This window comes from Plecotus auritus, assembly GCF_963455305.1.
Source record: "Plecotus auritus genome assembly, chromosome: 5".
Lineage (NCBI taxonomy): Eukaryota > Metazoa > Chordata > Mammalia > Chiroptera > Vespertilionidae > Plecotus > Plecotus auritus.
In genome coordinates this window covers 32683676-32700954 of record NC_137776.1, presented here as the reverse complement: position 1 = coordinate 32700954, position 17279 = coordinate 32683676, and the positions used below count along the sequence as shown (strand labels likewise).

General features: G+C 45.7%; 1 protein-coding gene across 1 annotated transcript in view; it reads right to left on the bottom strand.

Moving 5' to 3' along the window:
- The window catches only part of ARMC9 (armadillo repeat containing 9), a 126743-nt gene that overhangs the window by 53561 nt on the left and 55903 nt on the right, over nucleotides 1-17279 (bottom strand). Inside the window, exons 13-17 of the mRNA XM_080669904.1 lie at nucleotides 15615-15705; nucleotides 14191-14314; nucleotides 11501-11640; nucleotides 9685-9761; nucleotides 8086-8160 (exon numbers count right to left, since the gene is read on the bottom strand). Of these exons, the coding sequence (XP_080526030.1) occupies nucleotides 8086-8160; nucleotides 9685-9761; nucleotides 11501-11640; nucleotides 14191-14314; nucleotides 15615-15705 (507 nt within the window). The remainder of the gene's footprint in view (nucleotides 1-8085; nucleotides 8161-9684; nucleotides 9762-11500; nucleotides 11641-14190; nucleotides 14315-15614; nucleotides 15706-17279) is intronic.

Genomic DNA, 17279 nt, shown 5'->3' with positions numbered 1-17279 from the left:
TCCTTTAGTTTGGCAATATGTTGTTGTTTTTTGGGGGGAGGAGGGTCTTTCCTGTGTTTTCCTTAAATTTATACACTACCTTCTAGATTTTAGGGCCAAATTTGGTCTTTGAAAAATAAAATCTATGCTCAGGGAAATAAATGAACAAATAGGACCTTTTTAAAATCAGTAAATATTTTATTATTCAAAAGAATTATAAAGTCACTACATTATGTATTATTTACTTTATTACAAAACACTGACATCATAACTTTCAATACTAACAGAATTTCAGGGAAATGTAGAGGTAAGTGTCTATATCCCCCTTCTCTTTCCTTGCATGATTTGAATAAGTATGGATGGCTGGGCCTGATGAAGCCTTCACACCACCACAAGGGAAATGAGTATCTAATAATGAACTCAAAAGAGGAAGCAGAGCTAAAACCGGTTTGGCTCAGTGGATAGAGCGTCGGCCTGCGGACTGAGGGGTCCCAGGTTCGATTCCGGTCAAGGGCACGTAACTTGGTTGCGGGCACATCCCCAGTGGGAGGTGTGCAGGAGGCAGCTGATCGATGTTTCTCTCTCATCGATGTTTCTAACTCTCTATCCCTCTCCCTTCCTCTCTGTAAAAAATCAATAAAATATATTTAAAAAAAAAAAAGAGGAAGCAGAGTCGAGAGGTGCAGGCAAAGAAATGGATCTAGTAACGTGTGGACCCTGGTCAAGCTGTGCCTGAAACTTATGCCTGGACTGTCCAATTACATGAGCTAACAAGTTCCCTTCTCATGCAGGCCAGGTTGGAATCCATAGTTCTAGAACTGAATTAAAGAAGTGCCAAGAGTAGCTTTAAACATGATGATTATCATCATGTAAAGCAGAGCATCAGTCCTGGCTGGGTATCTCAGTTGGTTAGAGCATTGTCCTGATACGCCAAGGTGGTGGGGTTGATCCTGGTCAGGGTACATACAAGAAGCAACCAATGAACACATAAATAAGTGGGACAACAAATTGATGTTTCTCTTTCTTTCCCCCATCCTCTCTCTCTCTAAATGAATAAATAAAAAAAATAAAGCAGAGCATCATCACCTTCTAGAGAGGTTAAATTTGGATTGTCATCCTAGCTCCCCCCGAGTTAATTGTGTGTCCTTGGTCACATTACTTAACCTCTCTCAACTATAAAGTGAGGATAGCAACTTGAGCTAACATGAGAGTTTTTATTTTTATTTTTTTAATTTAATAAATCTTTATTGTTCAGATTATTATAATTGTTTCTCCTTTTTCCCCCCATAGCTCCCCTCCACCCGGTTCCCACCCCACCCTCTGCCCTTACCTCCCCCCCACACTGTCCTCATCCATAGGTGTACGATTTTTGTCCAGTCTCTTCCTGCACCCCCCACACCCCTTTCCCCCTGAGAATTGTCAATCCACTCCCTTTCTATGCCCCTGATTCTATTATATTCACCAGTTTATTCTGTTCATCAGATTTTTAATTCACTTGATTTTTAGGTTCACTTGTTGATAAATACGTATTTGTTGTTCATAATTTTTATCTTTACTTTTTTCTTCTTCCTCTTCTTAAAGAATACCTTTCAGCATTTCATATAATACTGGTTTGGTGGTGATGAACGCCTTTAGCTTTTTCTTATCTGTGAAGCTCTTTATCTGACCTTCCATTCTGAATGATAACTTTGCTGGGTAGAGTAATCTTGGTTGTAGGTTCTTGCTTTTCATCATTTTGAATATTCTTGCCACTCCCGTCTGGCCTACATAGTTTCTGTTGAGAAATCAGCTGACAGTCGTATGGGTACTCCCTTGTAGGTAACTAACTGTTTTTCTCTTGCTGCTTTTAAGATTCTCTCTTTGTCTTTTGCCCTTGGCATTTTAATTATGATGTGTCTTGGTGTGGTCCTCTTTGGATTCCTCTTGTTTGGGGTTCTGTGCGCTTCCTGGACTTGTAAGTCTATTTCTTTCACCAGGTAGGGGAAGTTTTCAGTCATTATTTCTTCAAATAGGTTTTTAGTATCTTGCTCTCTGTCTTCTTCTGGCACCCCCATAATTCTGATGTTGGTACGCTTGAAGTTGTCCCAGAGTCTTCTTACACTATCTTCAACTTTTTGGATTCTTTTTTCTTTTTGCTTTTCCAGTTGAGTGTTTTTTGCTTCTTTGTTTTTCAAATCTTTGACTTGATTCTTGCGTTCCTCTAATCTGCTGTTGGGTCTCTGTATAATATTTTTTATTTCAGTCAGTGTATGTTTAATTTCTAGTTGGTCCTTTTTCATATCCTCTAGGGCAGCCATGGGCAAACTATGGCCCGCGGGCCGGTCCAGCCCGTTCGGCTGTTCTATCCGGCCCGCGGAGCCGAAAGAGCGGAGGGTTCTCTTGCTCTCCCCTCCGCTCCTTTACTTTGAATTTATATTAGTTCACACAAACATTCCATCCATGCTTTTGTTCCGGCCCTCCGGTCCAGTTTAAGAACCCATTGTGGCCCTTGAGTCAAAAAGTTTGCCCACCCCTGCTCTAGGGTCTCGCTAAATTTATCATCCTTTTCTAGGATATTTTTGAAAAGCCTTATAACCGTGGTTTTGAATTCTATATCCAGTCGTTGGTTTTCCTCCATTTCTTTCGTTTTTGATCTGTTTCTTTGCCTCCACATTTTTGTTGCTTCCCTGAGTTGGTAGGGTAGCTTTGTGTGCTAGGTTTCCTATATGGCCCAGTGGGTCGGCCTCCCCAGTTAACCTGAGGTGGACACTCTTGGTGCACCCCTTTGTGGACTGTGTGTACAGCCTTGTTGTAGTTAAGTCTTGATTGTTGTTGGTATCACTGGGAGGAATAGACCTCCAGGCCAGTTGGCTGTGAGGATCAGCTGTGTCTATGCTGGGAGAAGTTTGGTGCTGGAGACAGCCTGATAGGATCAGACTTGCAAAATTGCAAAAGCCTCTGTGCTCAGCTTGGATGGGGTGGAGTCTCAGGGCGGAGCAGTCTTGGCTTCCCGTCAGCCCTGCCCTTGCGCGTGCGCCTCCAGACCTCTGCCTTCCGCAGCTCCCCTGAGTTTCCGCCTGACAGTCCAGATTCCCCCTGTAAGAGCGTGGGTCCCCAGGGGCTCGCCCGGAACTGGGGTTCAGTGCAGTCGGAACTAGGGTTCAGTGCAGTCAGGAGCTTCCGACTCCCTTCCGCTAGGGAATGCCTGCGGCAACCTCCGCATTCAGCTTTCTCTGCGAGCACTCGTGTGCGCACGCCTCCAGACCCGCTGCAGCTCCCCCGGGTCTCCGAGTCTCTGAGTCTCCGTGTGCCTTTCTCTCTACCTGACAGTCCAGACTCCCCCTGTATGAGCCTGGGTCCACGGGGTTTCCCCCGGAACTGGGGTTCAGTGCAGTCGGGGGCTTCCTTCCCCCTCCCGCCAGAGAAAGTCAGACAGGCACTCAGCCGCCCTTCCTCTCTGCGCGTGTCTCCATACCTCAGCCCTTTGCCGCTCCTCTGATTCTCCGTGAGCTTTTCTCTTTCCTTCTAGTTGTAGAATTTCCACTCAGCCAGCTTTCCTGTGGTTCTGGATGGTGTCCGTTCTGTCTTTTAGTTGTAGTTTTGAAATTGTTGTGCGGGGCAGCAGTTTAGGTGCTTACCTATGCCGCCATCTTGGTTTCTCCCTTAACATGAGAGTTTTTAAAGATAAAGTATATAGTCGGGTGTTGGTTTTGTAGGCGAATACATTTGTCAAATGCTCATGTAGGGCCTGTGCATTTCTTTGTAAATTAAGCCTAAAACTATAGTGTTAGTCCAATGGCGGGCACACAGCAGATGCTCAATCAAGGGGTGAGGCTGTGCTTGTGGGGCTTGTGGCTCAGGAGAGAGCTGGCAGCTAAAGGAGGTTCCCAGTGGCAGCAGAGGGAGAAGAGGGTGAGGACGGAACCTTAGGGAACAGAAACACTTAGCTAGCAGGCAGAGGTCGGTAAGCACTCAGGAGAACCTGAAGGAGGGTCGGGAGGAAAGAGCTGTGGAAAGCCCTTAAGTCAAGATGAGCATTTCAAAGCAGGCGTGGTCAGCAGTGCTGAGGGCTCCTGCGGGACCGGTCAGATACCTGGGCTTGTCTGACCAAAGCGACAGGCTCCTCACTGTCAGGAAAGCTGAGTTTATGCCTCTCCATCTCCTAAACTGGTCTCTCCATTCTCCACCTCCACCCAAGGTGAGGGCCAGAGGAGGAAGAGCGTATGAAGTGAAAGCAGTATAAGCCCTAAAAGGCCAAAGACCAGGGTCGCCATGCATCAGTCAAGGTCAATGTCTTTAATATTTTCACCAATGGAGTGAGATGTTCACTCGGGCTCTCCTCTGTCTTTTCCTTCCCAGACGTTACTTTTGCAAACAATCATCTGCTCATATATTGAAAAATCTTTTTCCCCCACTTGCTCTCTTGCATGTACTAGTAGCTCTAGCTCAGTTGTTACTTGGGGGTTAAAAAAAGAAAAAGAAAATCACAACTTCCTTCTCTGTAATTAGAAGGATCATTTGAGGGAAGATTTCTAAATAAACAATTCCCGGGCACATGACCCAGATTCTGCCAATCAATGTACCCGCGTGAGACTGATTTGGAAGTGGGTGATGTGACAGGTGGGAAGCAGCGACATCCAGTCCTTTGGGGACAGCAGAGGCAGTTTTTTTTTGCTTCACAGGTGTGAGCCACGGGCCCGGGGTCATGGTACAAGCTGCCATGGTCCAGCTGTTACTGGAGCAGCCTATGGAGCACGTGGGCACCCTCCTGGCCCTGTGGCCGCTAACCCAGCTCCTGACCGGGCACCCGGTCTGCACCAGCCCGGGCAGAACGTTTGGCAGGTTTACCTCCCCGGGGAGCGCTCCAGCCCAGCTGTCCCCGCCCCGGACGCAGGCAGCGGTGCGGTGGGCTAGGGCAGCCCCACTGCCCTGCTCTACTCTCCGGCCCAGACCGTGGCAGTCCCTCAAAGTTCACACGGGCTTCAGGACACTCATTTATCTTTTTCTCCCTATTATTTAAAACCACGTAATAGCATTTGGTACTAATATATTTTTATGTAGTCTTGGTCATTTCCCACAAGTACACAAATGTTTTACACAGTTGCAAAATCAGAGTTGTTATACTGACATAGTCTGCTTTTATCTCTCATTATACAATAACATTTTTCCACACTGCCTTTCCTAATTATCATCGTCAATAGCTATTAGTACTGGGAGCAAAAGGACCATAATTTCATTAGCAATTCCTCTGTTACCAGGCACTCGTGCTGCTTCCAGTTTTCACTATTACAAACATGTTGATAGTGCGGTGAAGGCCTGGGGGAGGGGTGCAGAGGGGGGCAATAGTGGGAGAAAGGGGACACCTGTAATACTTTCAATAATAAAGATACATTTTAAAAATTGATTTCAATGAAGAAGGGAAAGGGGAAAGAGAGAGAAACATCAATGAGAGAGAATCATTGATCGGCTGCCTCCTGCATGCCCCCACTGGAGATCAAGCCTGAAATCCAGGCATGTGTCCTGACCAGGAATCTAACTGTGACCTCCTGGTTCATAGTATGATGTTCAACCACTGAGCCATGCTGGCAGGCAATAAATTAAAAACAAACAAAACATGTTAAAATGTACATCTTCTGGTAAAGCTCCTTTTCTGTATTGATGAGCAGAGGAAAATAAATGTGTCAGAGGTGGAGGTTTTGGCCGACTGCCTTTTGAAAGGGCTGTGCACGCCGAGAACACCAGCAGGCTGAGAAGGCGGCTCTGCCTCCGCTTCCCCAGCACATCAGAGCCGAAGAAGGTGGTGAGATTATGATGTTTCCCCCCTCATTGCCTGGTTAGCTTTATTCTAGTCACATACAAAAAGAATGTAATTCCTTTATCAACTGAAAAACTTCCTCAGGGGTAAGAGTGAACTGTGGGACAGCTCAGGGTTTTGAGAGTTTGGCCACAATCTCCCTTAGAGGCCTCTCTTATGAACGGTTAAGTAGGCAACCACTTAGGTGCTGTGTCCAGAAGCTTCCCCGCTCAGGCTGCCGGGTTCCTCCCGACCTTGACTTCAACGCCTGTTAAAATGCCAGAGGGAGGCTATGCTGCTTACACCTTTCCCAAGTGGTCCAGGTTTTCTTCTTCAAGTCCACAAGACAGTAATTCAGAGGCTGTCTAGAAACACATGTCTGAAACCATAAAGGGAAATCTGAACGGATTCAACTAGAACTAAAGCCTTGGCTGCCTGGGCTGACGTCCTGGCTAAAACAACGAGAGACTCTCAGCCAGGACCATCCCACTAACCTGCTTCTGAACTTTGTCCCACAGAAACGGAGAGGGATAAAAAAGTTTTTAAGCCACTAAGCTTTGGGGTAATTTGTTACACAGCAATAGATAACTCTTACAAGTAGCAACACTTTCATTTCCAAACATTTGGGGATTTCCTAGATACCTTGTTTATTCAACCCTTTTTCTGCCCCATTACTGCTCTCTCTTCTCCTGCTGGGACTCCAGTTGAGACCTCTGGACATGGTCACAGTCTCTGGGCTCTTTCCCTCTCCTTCTCCTCCCCGCCACCCCTGGCCAGGATGACCTCTAGGGGCCACCCTCTCTAATGTCTTACAACTTCGTGTCTCCCCTCCCCGCTTGGTCCCTGTCCCTTCACTGCCATCCCCTGCAGCCTTCTCCACCCTGCAGGTCTTGCCTCCATGCTGCCTTTCACCCTTTTAATTCCATGTTGCCTCCATTCTTTCTTTCTCTGCAGCCCACGTTTTGTTCCTTGTGCCCTGGTTGGCTGACAATTCCTCTCTTCCACTTGAATGACCATAATGCAGAATTTAATCACGTTTATTCTTCCCTGTTCTGTATTGAGAAAACAAATTTTTAATTTAAAAGCAGTAGGCAATTAAGGCCCATCGTTGACTGCGACCACACAGAACAGTTAAATGAGTTGTTATCTCTGGTGTAACTGATGATGTAATTTAGATGACCAACTAGAAGATTGAACAATTCTTCTAAGTAAGCAACACAAAGTGGAAGGCCATGTCTTGTTGGTCTCGAACTAAATTTAGCCTCTGGAAATACATTTAATCCTTTTATCACGTTTAAAAAATTTTTTTTTATCAATTTCAGAGAGGAAGGGAGAGGGAGATAGAAACATCAATGATGAGAATCATTGATTGGCTGCCTCCTGCATGCCCCACACTGGGGATCGAGCCTGCAACCCGGGCATGTGCCCTGACAGGGAATGGAACCACGACCTCTCGGTTCACAGGTCGATGCTCAACCAGTGAACCATGCCGGCTGGGCTATCACAGCATTTAATATGTACATTGTTAACGGGGTTTCACATCCTCTCTATCCCATCCCAAGGACAAAACTCTAGGGTTTGGAGGATCAGATTTAGATACATCTGTCATCGCCAGACACGACACTAACCACCTGTGGCTTATTTTATACTTCAAATACAAGCACTAACGTAGACACAGTAAATATTGAATTCACTGTTTAGCAAACAAGCCAAGTCTGGGCTGTATGTCATCTTCACCAGCCTGTCTGTCCCATTAGGTTGCTGCAGATTCAGAGAGTTTTGATTGTACCAATTCTCAGGCGGCCCTGACTCCTCCCGGAGTCCTGCAGGTGAATCTGAGTGATGGTTTCTCCATCTCACCACTTCCCTGCTAAGCTTCTGCTACTACGAAATCCATACACATCCCCCAAGCCCCAAGTTTACATGAGTCATTTAAATTAAAAAAAGAATGTCGATAACTTTCCAAAAATAAACCTGCTGGAAACTTTCTAACACTGTGGTTCTTAATCGTTGAAGGGATCCCTTGAGAGTCTGATAAAAGCTAAGGACTCTCATCAAAAAACTGCAAATATAGGGTGTCCCAGAAAAATGTATACACACTCTGAGTAATGATAAAGGCTATGTTTATTCAAATACATTTCATTTTCAAAATTGAACCATCAGCTGGTAAAGTGTGTGTACATTTTGGGGGACATCCTGATGTACCTAGTGTACAATTCTGGGAGTTCATAAACTATCTAAGAATCCTCCATGGGGCCGGCCCAGGAACCCCTTGCTTTCATAGTGACAGTGGCACTGACAGAAGCGGACATATGTCTCAGAGTGTTTCTTACCATCGCTCTTGCTTCCTCACGAACGGATGGGATAGAGAGGATGCTGTACAGCGCTCCATTCACATATGGCTGTATCTTTAAGGGGAGAAAAAAATAGTCATTTGCAAGTTCTCACATACTATACAACGCAATTATCAAACAGCACACTTGAGACACTCTGGCTGATGAGCACGGTGAGTGTCTCCAAATGACAGACATTCTCCATTTGCATGTCCCAGTGACAGCTGTATCAAAGAGTTCAGAACCAGTCATCGGTCATCCAGGCTGGCAACTCAGGAGTCATCACCAATTCCTCTCTCTTTTTACTCTCCTTTGTGGAGTCCCCACACTGTCTTTGATAGGAACCCCTTTCCCATCCGCATGCTACTGTCCTTGTTCAGACAACATGTCCATGACCTAGGCTACATCAAACTCCAAATGAGTCTCTACCTTTGATTCGCACCCTTTAATCCAACTGTCACATCACTGCCCAAACCCCCGCTCTCCCTACCTCGGCCACTGGCCACAGTCTACCTGGGCCGTGGGCCATCTCACCTCCTTAGCGCGGCACGCAGGACCCTACGGGGTTTGGCCTCTATCACCTCCCTCCCTGCCGCCATGAAGTGCACACTGCAGAGTCCACACTGTGTAGGGGACGCCCGCACCATGCTGAGACATGCCTTGTGCCTGAGCCCTGGTTCTAACAGTTCACTTTGCTGGGTGCACTCCCCACTGAAAAGCTGTGACTCCTCCTCTCATACCAGCTCAGACATGTCAGAGGGAGCACACTTCCTGAGCTCCCGGTGGAGGCTCTGCTCTGCCCCTCACACGCCTCCACCACTGGACTGGAGCCAGTGTAGTTGAGATTTATACTTGTTTCTCCCATTTTACTCACAGAGATGCACTTCACAGGTGGCAGCGAGTTGGAGGCAACCCAAGTGGGCAGCCCTGGGGAGCGGGCAGCCCTGGGGAGCGGGGAGCCCTGGGGAGCGGGGAGCCCTGGGGAGCGGGCAGCCCTGAGGAGCGGGGAGCCCTGGGGAGCGGGCAGCCCTGGGCAGCGGGCAGCCCTGGGGAGCGGGGAGCCCTGGGGAGCGGGCAGCCCTGGGGAGCGGGGAGCCCTGGGGAGCGGGCAGCCCTGGGGAGCGGGGAGCCCTGGGGAGCAGGCAGGGAAAGTGGGAGGGCTGTGAATGGAAGCCCGAACTGCAGTAGTGAGAGCTGTTCATTAGAGATGTGTACAGAGCACCACAGAAAGGTACTGAAAACAGGGAAAATGTAAGAAAAGTAATGAGATCTAGACTGCAACACTATTTATATAAAATAAATACACAGAATATTAATTCATTTTCAGACTACCTACACATACGCAGACACATGTTAATCACAATAGAGGAATATCAACATGGGGGGAAGACAAGGAGAAAAATAACTGTTAGGAGGCAGCCGGCACAGGCCGGTGCTGTGGTGTGCCAATAAGGGAGGCATGCTGGGAAGACTTCCTGCTCCCGAGTCTAGAATTCAGAAACTATGAAAGCTCTGAAGTAGCTCATACAAACACTCGCAGAAGGGAGAGTGTGGTAACTGTCCCCGGCCAGCCCTCCCCAAGCCCTCGTGGCTGAGTACCTCGTGGTTTTCATGGCCCAGCAGATCCGAAAGAACTTTCAGTACGAGGCCTGCCATTGAGGCACACATGTTCTTCCCTTAAGAAAACAAAATAAAAAACAACAACATGATGTGTCTAAATTCAGAAGCACAGTTCCAGGTCAGTCAGACTTGAATACAAATCTCTGTTCCTCTGCTTATGAGCTGTGTGAACTTGGGTGAGTCACTTAACCAACCTGGGTCCCAGTTTCTTCCTCTGGGATCCGTAGATCATTAATATCTACCTCAAAAGGTGATGTGGAATGAAGTACAGGAATAGACTGGCAACTCCTGTGCTCAGCAAATGGGGTTATTTTCCTTCAGGTAGAGCACAAGCTCTTCATCGCAGTGAAATTCTGCCTCACACAGACCATCACCATCAAAATCACACAGGTCATCAAAACACTGCAGCCCTGCCAAAGCCGGTTTGGCTCAGTGGATAGAGCGTCAGCCTGCGGACTGAGGGGTCCCAGGTTCGATTCCGGTCAAGGGCATGTAGCTTGGTTGTGGGCACATCCCCAGTAGGAGGTGTGCAGGAGGCAGTTGATCGATGTTTCTCTCTCATCGATGTTTCTGACTATCTATCCCTCTTCCTTCCTCTCTGTAAAAAATCAATAAAATATATTTAAAAAACAAACAAACAAACAAACAAAAAAACACTGCAGCCCTAACCGGTTTGGCTCAGTGGATGGACATCAGACTGCAGACTGAAGGGTCCCAGGTTCAATTCTGATCAAGGGCATGTGCCTTGGTTGTGGGCACATTCCCAGTAGGAGGTGTGCAGGGGGCAGCTGATTGATGGTTCTCTCTCATCGATGTTTCTAACTCTATCCCTCTCCCTTCCTCTCTGTAAAAAAATCAATAAAATATATTTTTAAAAAAACCAAATGAAGAAAAAAACACTCACTGCAAATAAACCAATGATAAGAAAAGCTGACTATAAACTAGTAATGGTTTAAAGCTATGACTTTGTGCACAGGCTAATTTTAAAACAGAAGACTGAAGTAGTCATTTACTCAGTCAGCAACACTGTGCTTCAGATAACAAAGCATCCGAGGGTGAAGGAGCTGCTAACAACAGCCCTGAGCCACGTATCCACACAACCTGCCAACACTGGGCTACTCAGCTGAGCTCAGCCACAGGCTGGCCTTGGCACCTCTTTTAAGGAAGCTTCTTTCACCACAGGGAACACATCGCTTAAGTGGGATGGAGCCTGTAGAAAAGCTGACATCATTACCTTTATTGATCAGGTATGTGAATGACTTGTGATTAAGGGTAGGCAGCAGGCTCGGCCACCAATTTAATCCTGTACAATCTTGGGAACATACTTCTCTGCCTTCAGACAGAAGGTATTCTAATTCTTAACCTCCTATCTTTGAGTCATGCAATGAAGATGAAGAAAAACATGAACTAATTTAATTCCCTCTTAATGCAGATACTACATACATATATTGCATATAGGTGGTTATACACACACACACACACACACACACATATATATATATATACATACATATATATATATATATATATATATATATATATATATATATATATATGGAAATTTATATATATCTATAAAACATTCTTTCCAAGGTCAGACTGGTATTTTGGCTTCAGGGATTCACAGCTTGATACCCAGTTGGAAATGCTTTACACTCCTCCTGTCTCCCGTTTTCTATGAGGGAGACTAGAGGAAGCCATGCCAGGCTCATGGGTCATCAGACAAGGGTCAGGACCTCTCCCCTCCCACACACTGGAGCCTGGAGCCAGGGCCCAGGCCGGGAGGCTGTGAGACCTGCACTCCGGAGGCAGAGGTTCATGAGCAGGGCCACCGAGTACTCCAGCGTGTAGTCGGACAGGCAATCGGGCTCCTTCAGAATGTCGATCAGCCAGAAGATGAGGCCATCCTGAATCATGGCTGTCTGTAGCGGGCGCCTGGGAGGAAACAGCCCACAGGTCAACTCATGCTGGTGAGAAACTTCATATAGCAGGACACCGCAACAGCAAGGCATGTCAGAGAAGACCAAGTGCACGAGATACTGATGCGGAGGAATATTTCACTGTCAGACCCATACAACTGCAACAACAAATTCTTTACCTTTCATGGGTATGATTAAGAGTTTAAAGAAAGATAAAGCAGTAAGGAGGCCTCCTACTTTGAACGTTTCCTTTCCAATATTTAAAGTATTTATTGATAGCTTTTGGTCTACTTAACCCAGGAAGCAGAGCCATAGAAATAGTTCACTGACAACAAATATTTACTGAACTCTAGTCTACTGTCATCTAGCTTAGGCATTTTGCTCTGTGAAAAAATAAAGAAAACGTAAGAGAGAAGCAAAAAACCAGCTCAATACCATTTTGATTCAGATCTCTACAGAGTAAGGACGACTTAGTGACCTGGATAATACAATTTACACAGAACTATATTCCCCCCAAAGTCCAGGTGTCACAGCTTTCAAAATGCAGTGCCTCGTCGGAATGTGCCATGGTGCCTGTCAGCACGCAGGCCTTAAGAACTGATAACACTGAGCCTGATACCACCATGAGAAGTCGTCTGAATTCTCTGAAAATCAAAGCAACGCTGTGCACCTCCTGAGGGACAGTGGTGAGACTGCCAGTGGACGGCACCTGCTCCTGCTGGTCTTCGCACCCACCGGTGACCTTTAGTAGCATACAGTGAGGACGCACACTCCTGGTAAGCCTAACTACTTTCTACCTTCATTGTAGAGACCCTGGAAAACATTACCATGTTTTCAGAACAAAAAGCTCAAATGACTGGAGGAAAAGGGAAAATTGGCAGTAAATATTTGCATTGCCAGGCGGAAGTATTTCTTCACCTTATCTTAGCTGTTATTTAAGTAAGCTATTGAATTTCTAAAAATTTTCCAGTCAGCTATTATCTTTTTAAACAAACAGAAATGAAGTGTTTATGTGATCTGAGGAAGTAATAACTCTGGAGATTATTCACAGTTCTTTTCAATTCATAGAGTTAGGATAAGAAATTTTCATTGGCAGGAACCTGGCAAAAAGGAAGAGCTGACTACGTGCCACTTTTTCCCACCAAGCATACACACACGTAGATTGTCACTTGGCAGACTGGCAGGTCACCCGCACTGATGGGAAGGAAGTGTGTTCAGAGGAGTGCTGACCATCAGGAAAGGTTGAGAACTCAAGGTACTAGAATTTTTAATAAAGTCAAAGAGAAAGCAAGATGGTCATGAGGGTCTGTGGATGCTGGAAGAATCAGCTTAGGATCCAGCAATTCCACTCCTAGATACATACCCAGGAGAAATGAAAGCATGGCCACACAAAGACCCGTATACACCCTAGCTGGTTTGCTCAGTGGATAGAGTGTCAGCCTGTGGACTGAAGGGTCCTGAGTTCGATTCCAGTCAAGGGCACATGCACAGGTTGTGGGCTCAATCCCCAGTAGGGGGCGTGCAGGAGGCAGCTGATCAATGACTCTCTCTCATCATTGATGTTTCTCTCTCTCTCTCCCTCTCCCTTCCTCTCTGAAATCGATTTTAAAAAACCAAACATATATAAAAAGACCTGTATGCAAAGTTCACAGGGGCATCATGCATAATAGCCAAAAGTGGAATTAGCCAAATACCCACTAACTGAGGAATGTGGTTTCTCCACGTAATAGAATGCCATTCAGCAATACAAAGGGTCAAAGCACTGACACATGCTATACAACATGGATGAACCTCAAAAACACTGTGCTAAGTGGAAGAAGCCAGTCACAAGGAGCCACCTTATCTGATTCCAGTTAATCAAACATCTAGGACAGGGAGGTCTACGGGAAGTAGAGTCGTGGGCACCTGGGCTCGGGGTTGGACTGAGGAGTGACTGTAAACAGGCATGAAGCTCCTTCTGTGGTGATGGGAATGTTCTAAAATTAGACTGTGGTGACGGCTGTACAACTCTGTAATATACTAAAAATCACTGAACTGTGCACTTAAAATGGGTGAATTGGGTGGTATGTAAAGCCCACCTCAATAAAACTAGGGATTAGAAAAGAAAGCTCTGCGAGGACTCCAGACCTGGCTAAAGAAGTGGTGTCTGACTTTAAATTTCTAATGCGGAGCAGTTCCAAGTCACAACGGGGTCAGGGCTGAGACTCCGGGGTGTGTTTCTGGGACACGTGGACAGGGTCCTGGAGCCGCCTCGCCCACCTGCTGTGACTGTTCATTGTGGGACATGGGACTGTCACCATCGGAAGGCTGAGGCTCTGTGAGGCTGAGACACAATCATGCTCACTAGGAAGCTACAATAGCTCTTTTAAATCATCTTCCTCCATCATATTCGAGGTGAGCTTTCTAGCTCTATTTTAGAAAGTCACCAAACCTGCCCTCGGTGTTAGCTGAAAAATGTCATCTGCCTTTTGGGGTGTCATCGGGCTAAATAAACACAAAACAGCGGCTTCTGAAAACCCCACTTTGATTTTGCAGGAGCTGCTGTGACCTGCTGCGTGGTCAGCACCTGAGGCTGAACTTCTGCAAGGCCCCGAGCACATTCTCCCGGGTGACGACGTCCTTGTCTTCCTCCTTCAGCCTCTCCTCCAGCATCCGCAGCACCTTCATGCTCTGGGCAAGGTAGAGGCGACCTGGTAACACAACCAGAGATGAACAAGTAAAAGAGGGAAGACTGCTCTTGTGTTAAGATCATGCTCCAAAACCACTTTCTATGAAACCTTTGCATTTAGCACATGCAGAGCTTGTATAATTTTAGATTCTAAAAAACTTATCTATAAAAATATAAGTGTAATATGCTAATTAGACCAAACGTCCTTCAGGACGACCTTCTGGACAAAGCCGGGGCTGCAAGGGAAGCCCGGGTCCCGGGTGCCAAAGGGAAGCCGGTGCCAGCAGCTGGGGGAAGGAAGGCCTACTCTTGCACGAATTTTGTGCATTGGGTCTCTAGTTAACACATATTTCTTCTGCAAAATTGGTTTTAGTCAATCAACTATCAAGTAATAGAAAACCCCTTCTTGTAATCTAAACCTAATTTACCACTGTGTTCTTTGGGGAGCATTGTCCTTCATTCACCTGAAATCTTGAACCCGAAAGTCAGATTGAGGAGAAGAACGGAGAGGGAAACCTGTGGGTCATGAATCCATTAGCAGTGCTTTCTGGCCACACCCCTTGCTCCTTCTGCACGTGCCCATGGCCCAGAGAGGTTGGGGACCAGACCTGGAACCCTAGAGTAGGGCTTGGATTATCACTAGCCTGTTGTGGGCTTGTGGCTTGATGCAAATGCTAATTTTGGACATAAATTTCAACAGTATTATATAAATGGTCCCTGGCACATACCCTGGCTTATGATAACTGTTTACTAAACAGATGAAAATTGTACACATAAATGAAGGGACACATTGTTGGAGTATCATATAGTCATAATTTGAAACTCCCTTTATTCACTCTAAAAAGAGCTCAAATTAAACTTGGAAGATAACGACACTTTGTAAAATCATTTGAATTCAGTCACACTGGCATGTTATCTTTGGAGCTTTTAAATCTTCTAGTCTTTTGCAGGAAATGATGCAATTATTGGGATCAGCTTTAATTGTGTCACCAGCCTTAATGTACTGACATAGAAAATGTATTATCTATTATATAGCTGAAGGCAATTCAAGAAGTACCAGTTATAAAACCAGAAAGCTTATAAAGTAAAGCCAGAAGGCTTACAAAAGAAACTCCAAAACCGTCAAAATTTGCTCTGGCATAAAGTACAGCAATATGACAACATCCAATTTTCACAAAAAACCTCCGATGTATTAAACAGGCATAAATTGAGGAAACATACATCATCTCTAAAAAAGCTGGAGAAGAACGTCCATTTTTAAAGAGAAAAAAATGCATCAATAAGGCCTAGCTCTTCTCTTTGAAGAAAAGCTGGCGTCTCACCTTCTGCCAGGGACGCGATGGCGTTGATGAGCCTGGCCATGTACTGGCGCACCACATCGCTCCTCCCGTGCAGCAGCTGCAGCACGCTCCTCTGCGGGGCAGCAGAGAGGCAGGGACAAAGGAGTCAAAGACCAGGAGAGACAAACGTGGCCCCTCCGTGGGGCCGCTGTTGTCTTCCTCTGCACAAATTTATTACAAGTGAGATAAACAGATTAAGCTAAACAGTTCGTCTGGAAATCTTGATGGCCAACTGATTTTTCCTGAGATTTGATGAATATCAGTCATTTAAACTTTTAAATTAAAAGAATTATATGATGGGTACTTGACTTATCAGGGTGATCACTTCCAAAGTTACATAAATGTCTAATCACTATGTTGTACACCTGAAACTAATACCGTATGTCAACTGTAATTGAAAAATGAAAAAACTTATTTAAAAAATGACTGATACAAAGGCAGCAATATGGTTTTCTCTTATTTTGATGTTTTTCCAGGTTAGGATGACAGATCGAACACTTCTAATTTGGCTCCCTGAAGCCACAGTAAAACTACAGTAAATGGATTTTAAAGAATGACACAAATTCTCAAGATAAGAGAGAACAGCAAAAGAAATTGTAACAACACAATTTTGGAAGTGGAAATACAGATGGAAAGACTTAGCAGACTCAAGAATGCCATGTGGGCAATAAGGAGGTAATCCCACTTACATCACTTAATCCTCAAAGGCTCAAGACGTGAGAAAAATAATTATGAATGAATGAAAGCTGTTAAACAAGCAGCTCATGCTGCTCCTCCACTACTGTCCTCCTCTCACCAGAGTTCGGGATGCTCTCTTGTTATGGTAACAAGGGTCTCTGGATGGGGGACACCAGGCCCAGGTGAGCAGGGCTTCTACACCAAAATGGGGGGTCTAAAGAGCTGCCCCCAGTCCGCTCCCCCTACCTGGCTCCCAGAACACTGGCAGCCAGACCCTTACCCTTCAGGAGGAAGATCTGAAAACTCTTCTTGGAGGAAAATGCCTGGCCCAAGAGAAAGAACTACAGGTCCTGAAATCAGCGGCCCCTGACACATGGCCCACCTGGCTCAACCCCAGTGGGGGTCTCTGTCTACAGTCCCTACCCTCATACTCAGAATTTCCAACAGGCTTTTCAGTCCTCCACTCTAAACATTAGGAGATAACCAAGGTCTACCAGAAGTCCAAGTTTCTAACATGGAAAATAGGGCCAAGATAAACAGGGGAGGGGGTTAGTGGAACAAACTTAGAAGAAATGAGACTAGGCAGGGATAAGAAAACTAAATATAAACAAAAAGATGTCACTAATAATACTTAACGATATCAGAAGTTAATTTTACCTACAAAACAACAGAATGCTTTAAAAAAGGAAATGAAAAACTCAACAGAGTGGTTGGAAAATAAAGATGAAAAAATCTCCCAGAAAGTGGAGTAAAAAAAAAAAGGAAAATATGAGACAGAAGATAAGAAAATGAGAGAACCAGTTCAAGAGGAGGTCCGACACTCGGAGAGAGACAGAGAAGACGGAGGGACTCACCTACAAAAAACTCAGCAAAGTTCCCAGACTAAAGCTGTCACACTGAAGGGGCTCGCCAAGTGCCCCAGTGAACCCAAGTTCACCCCATGAAAGGTATGTCACAGGGGGCAGGGCA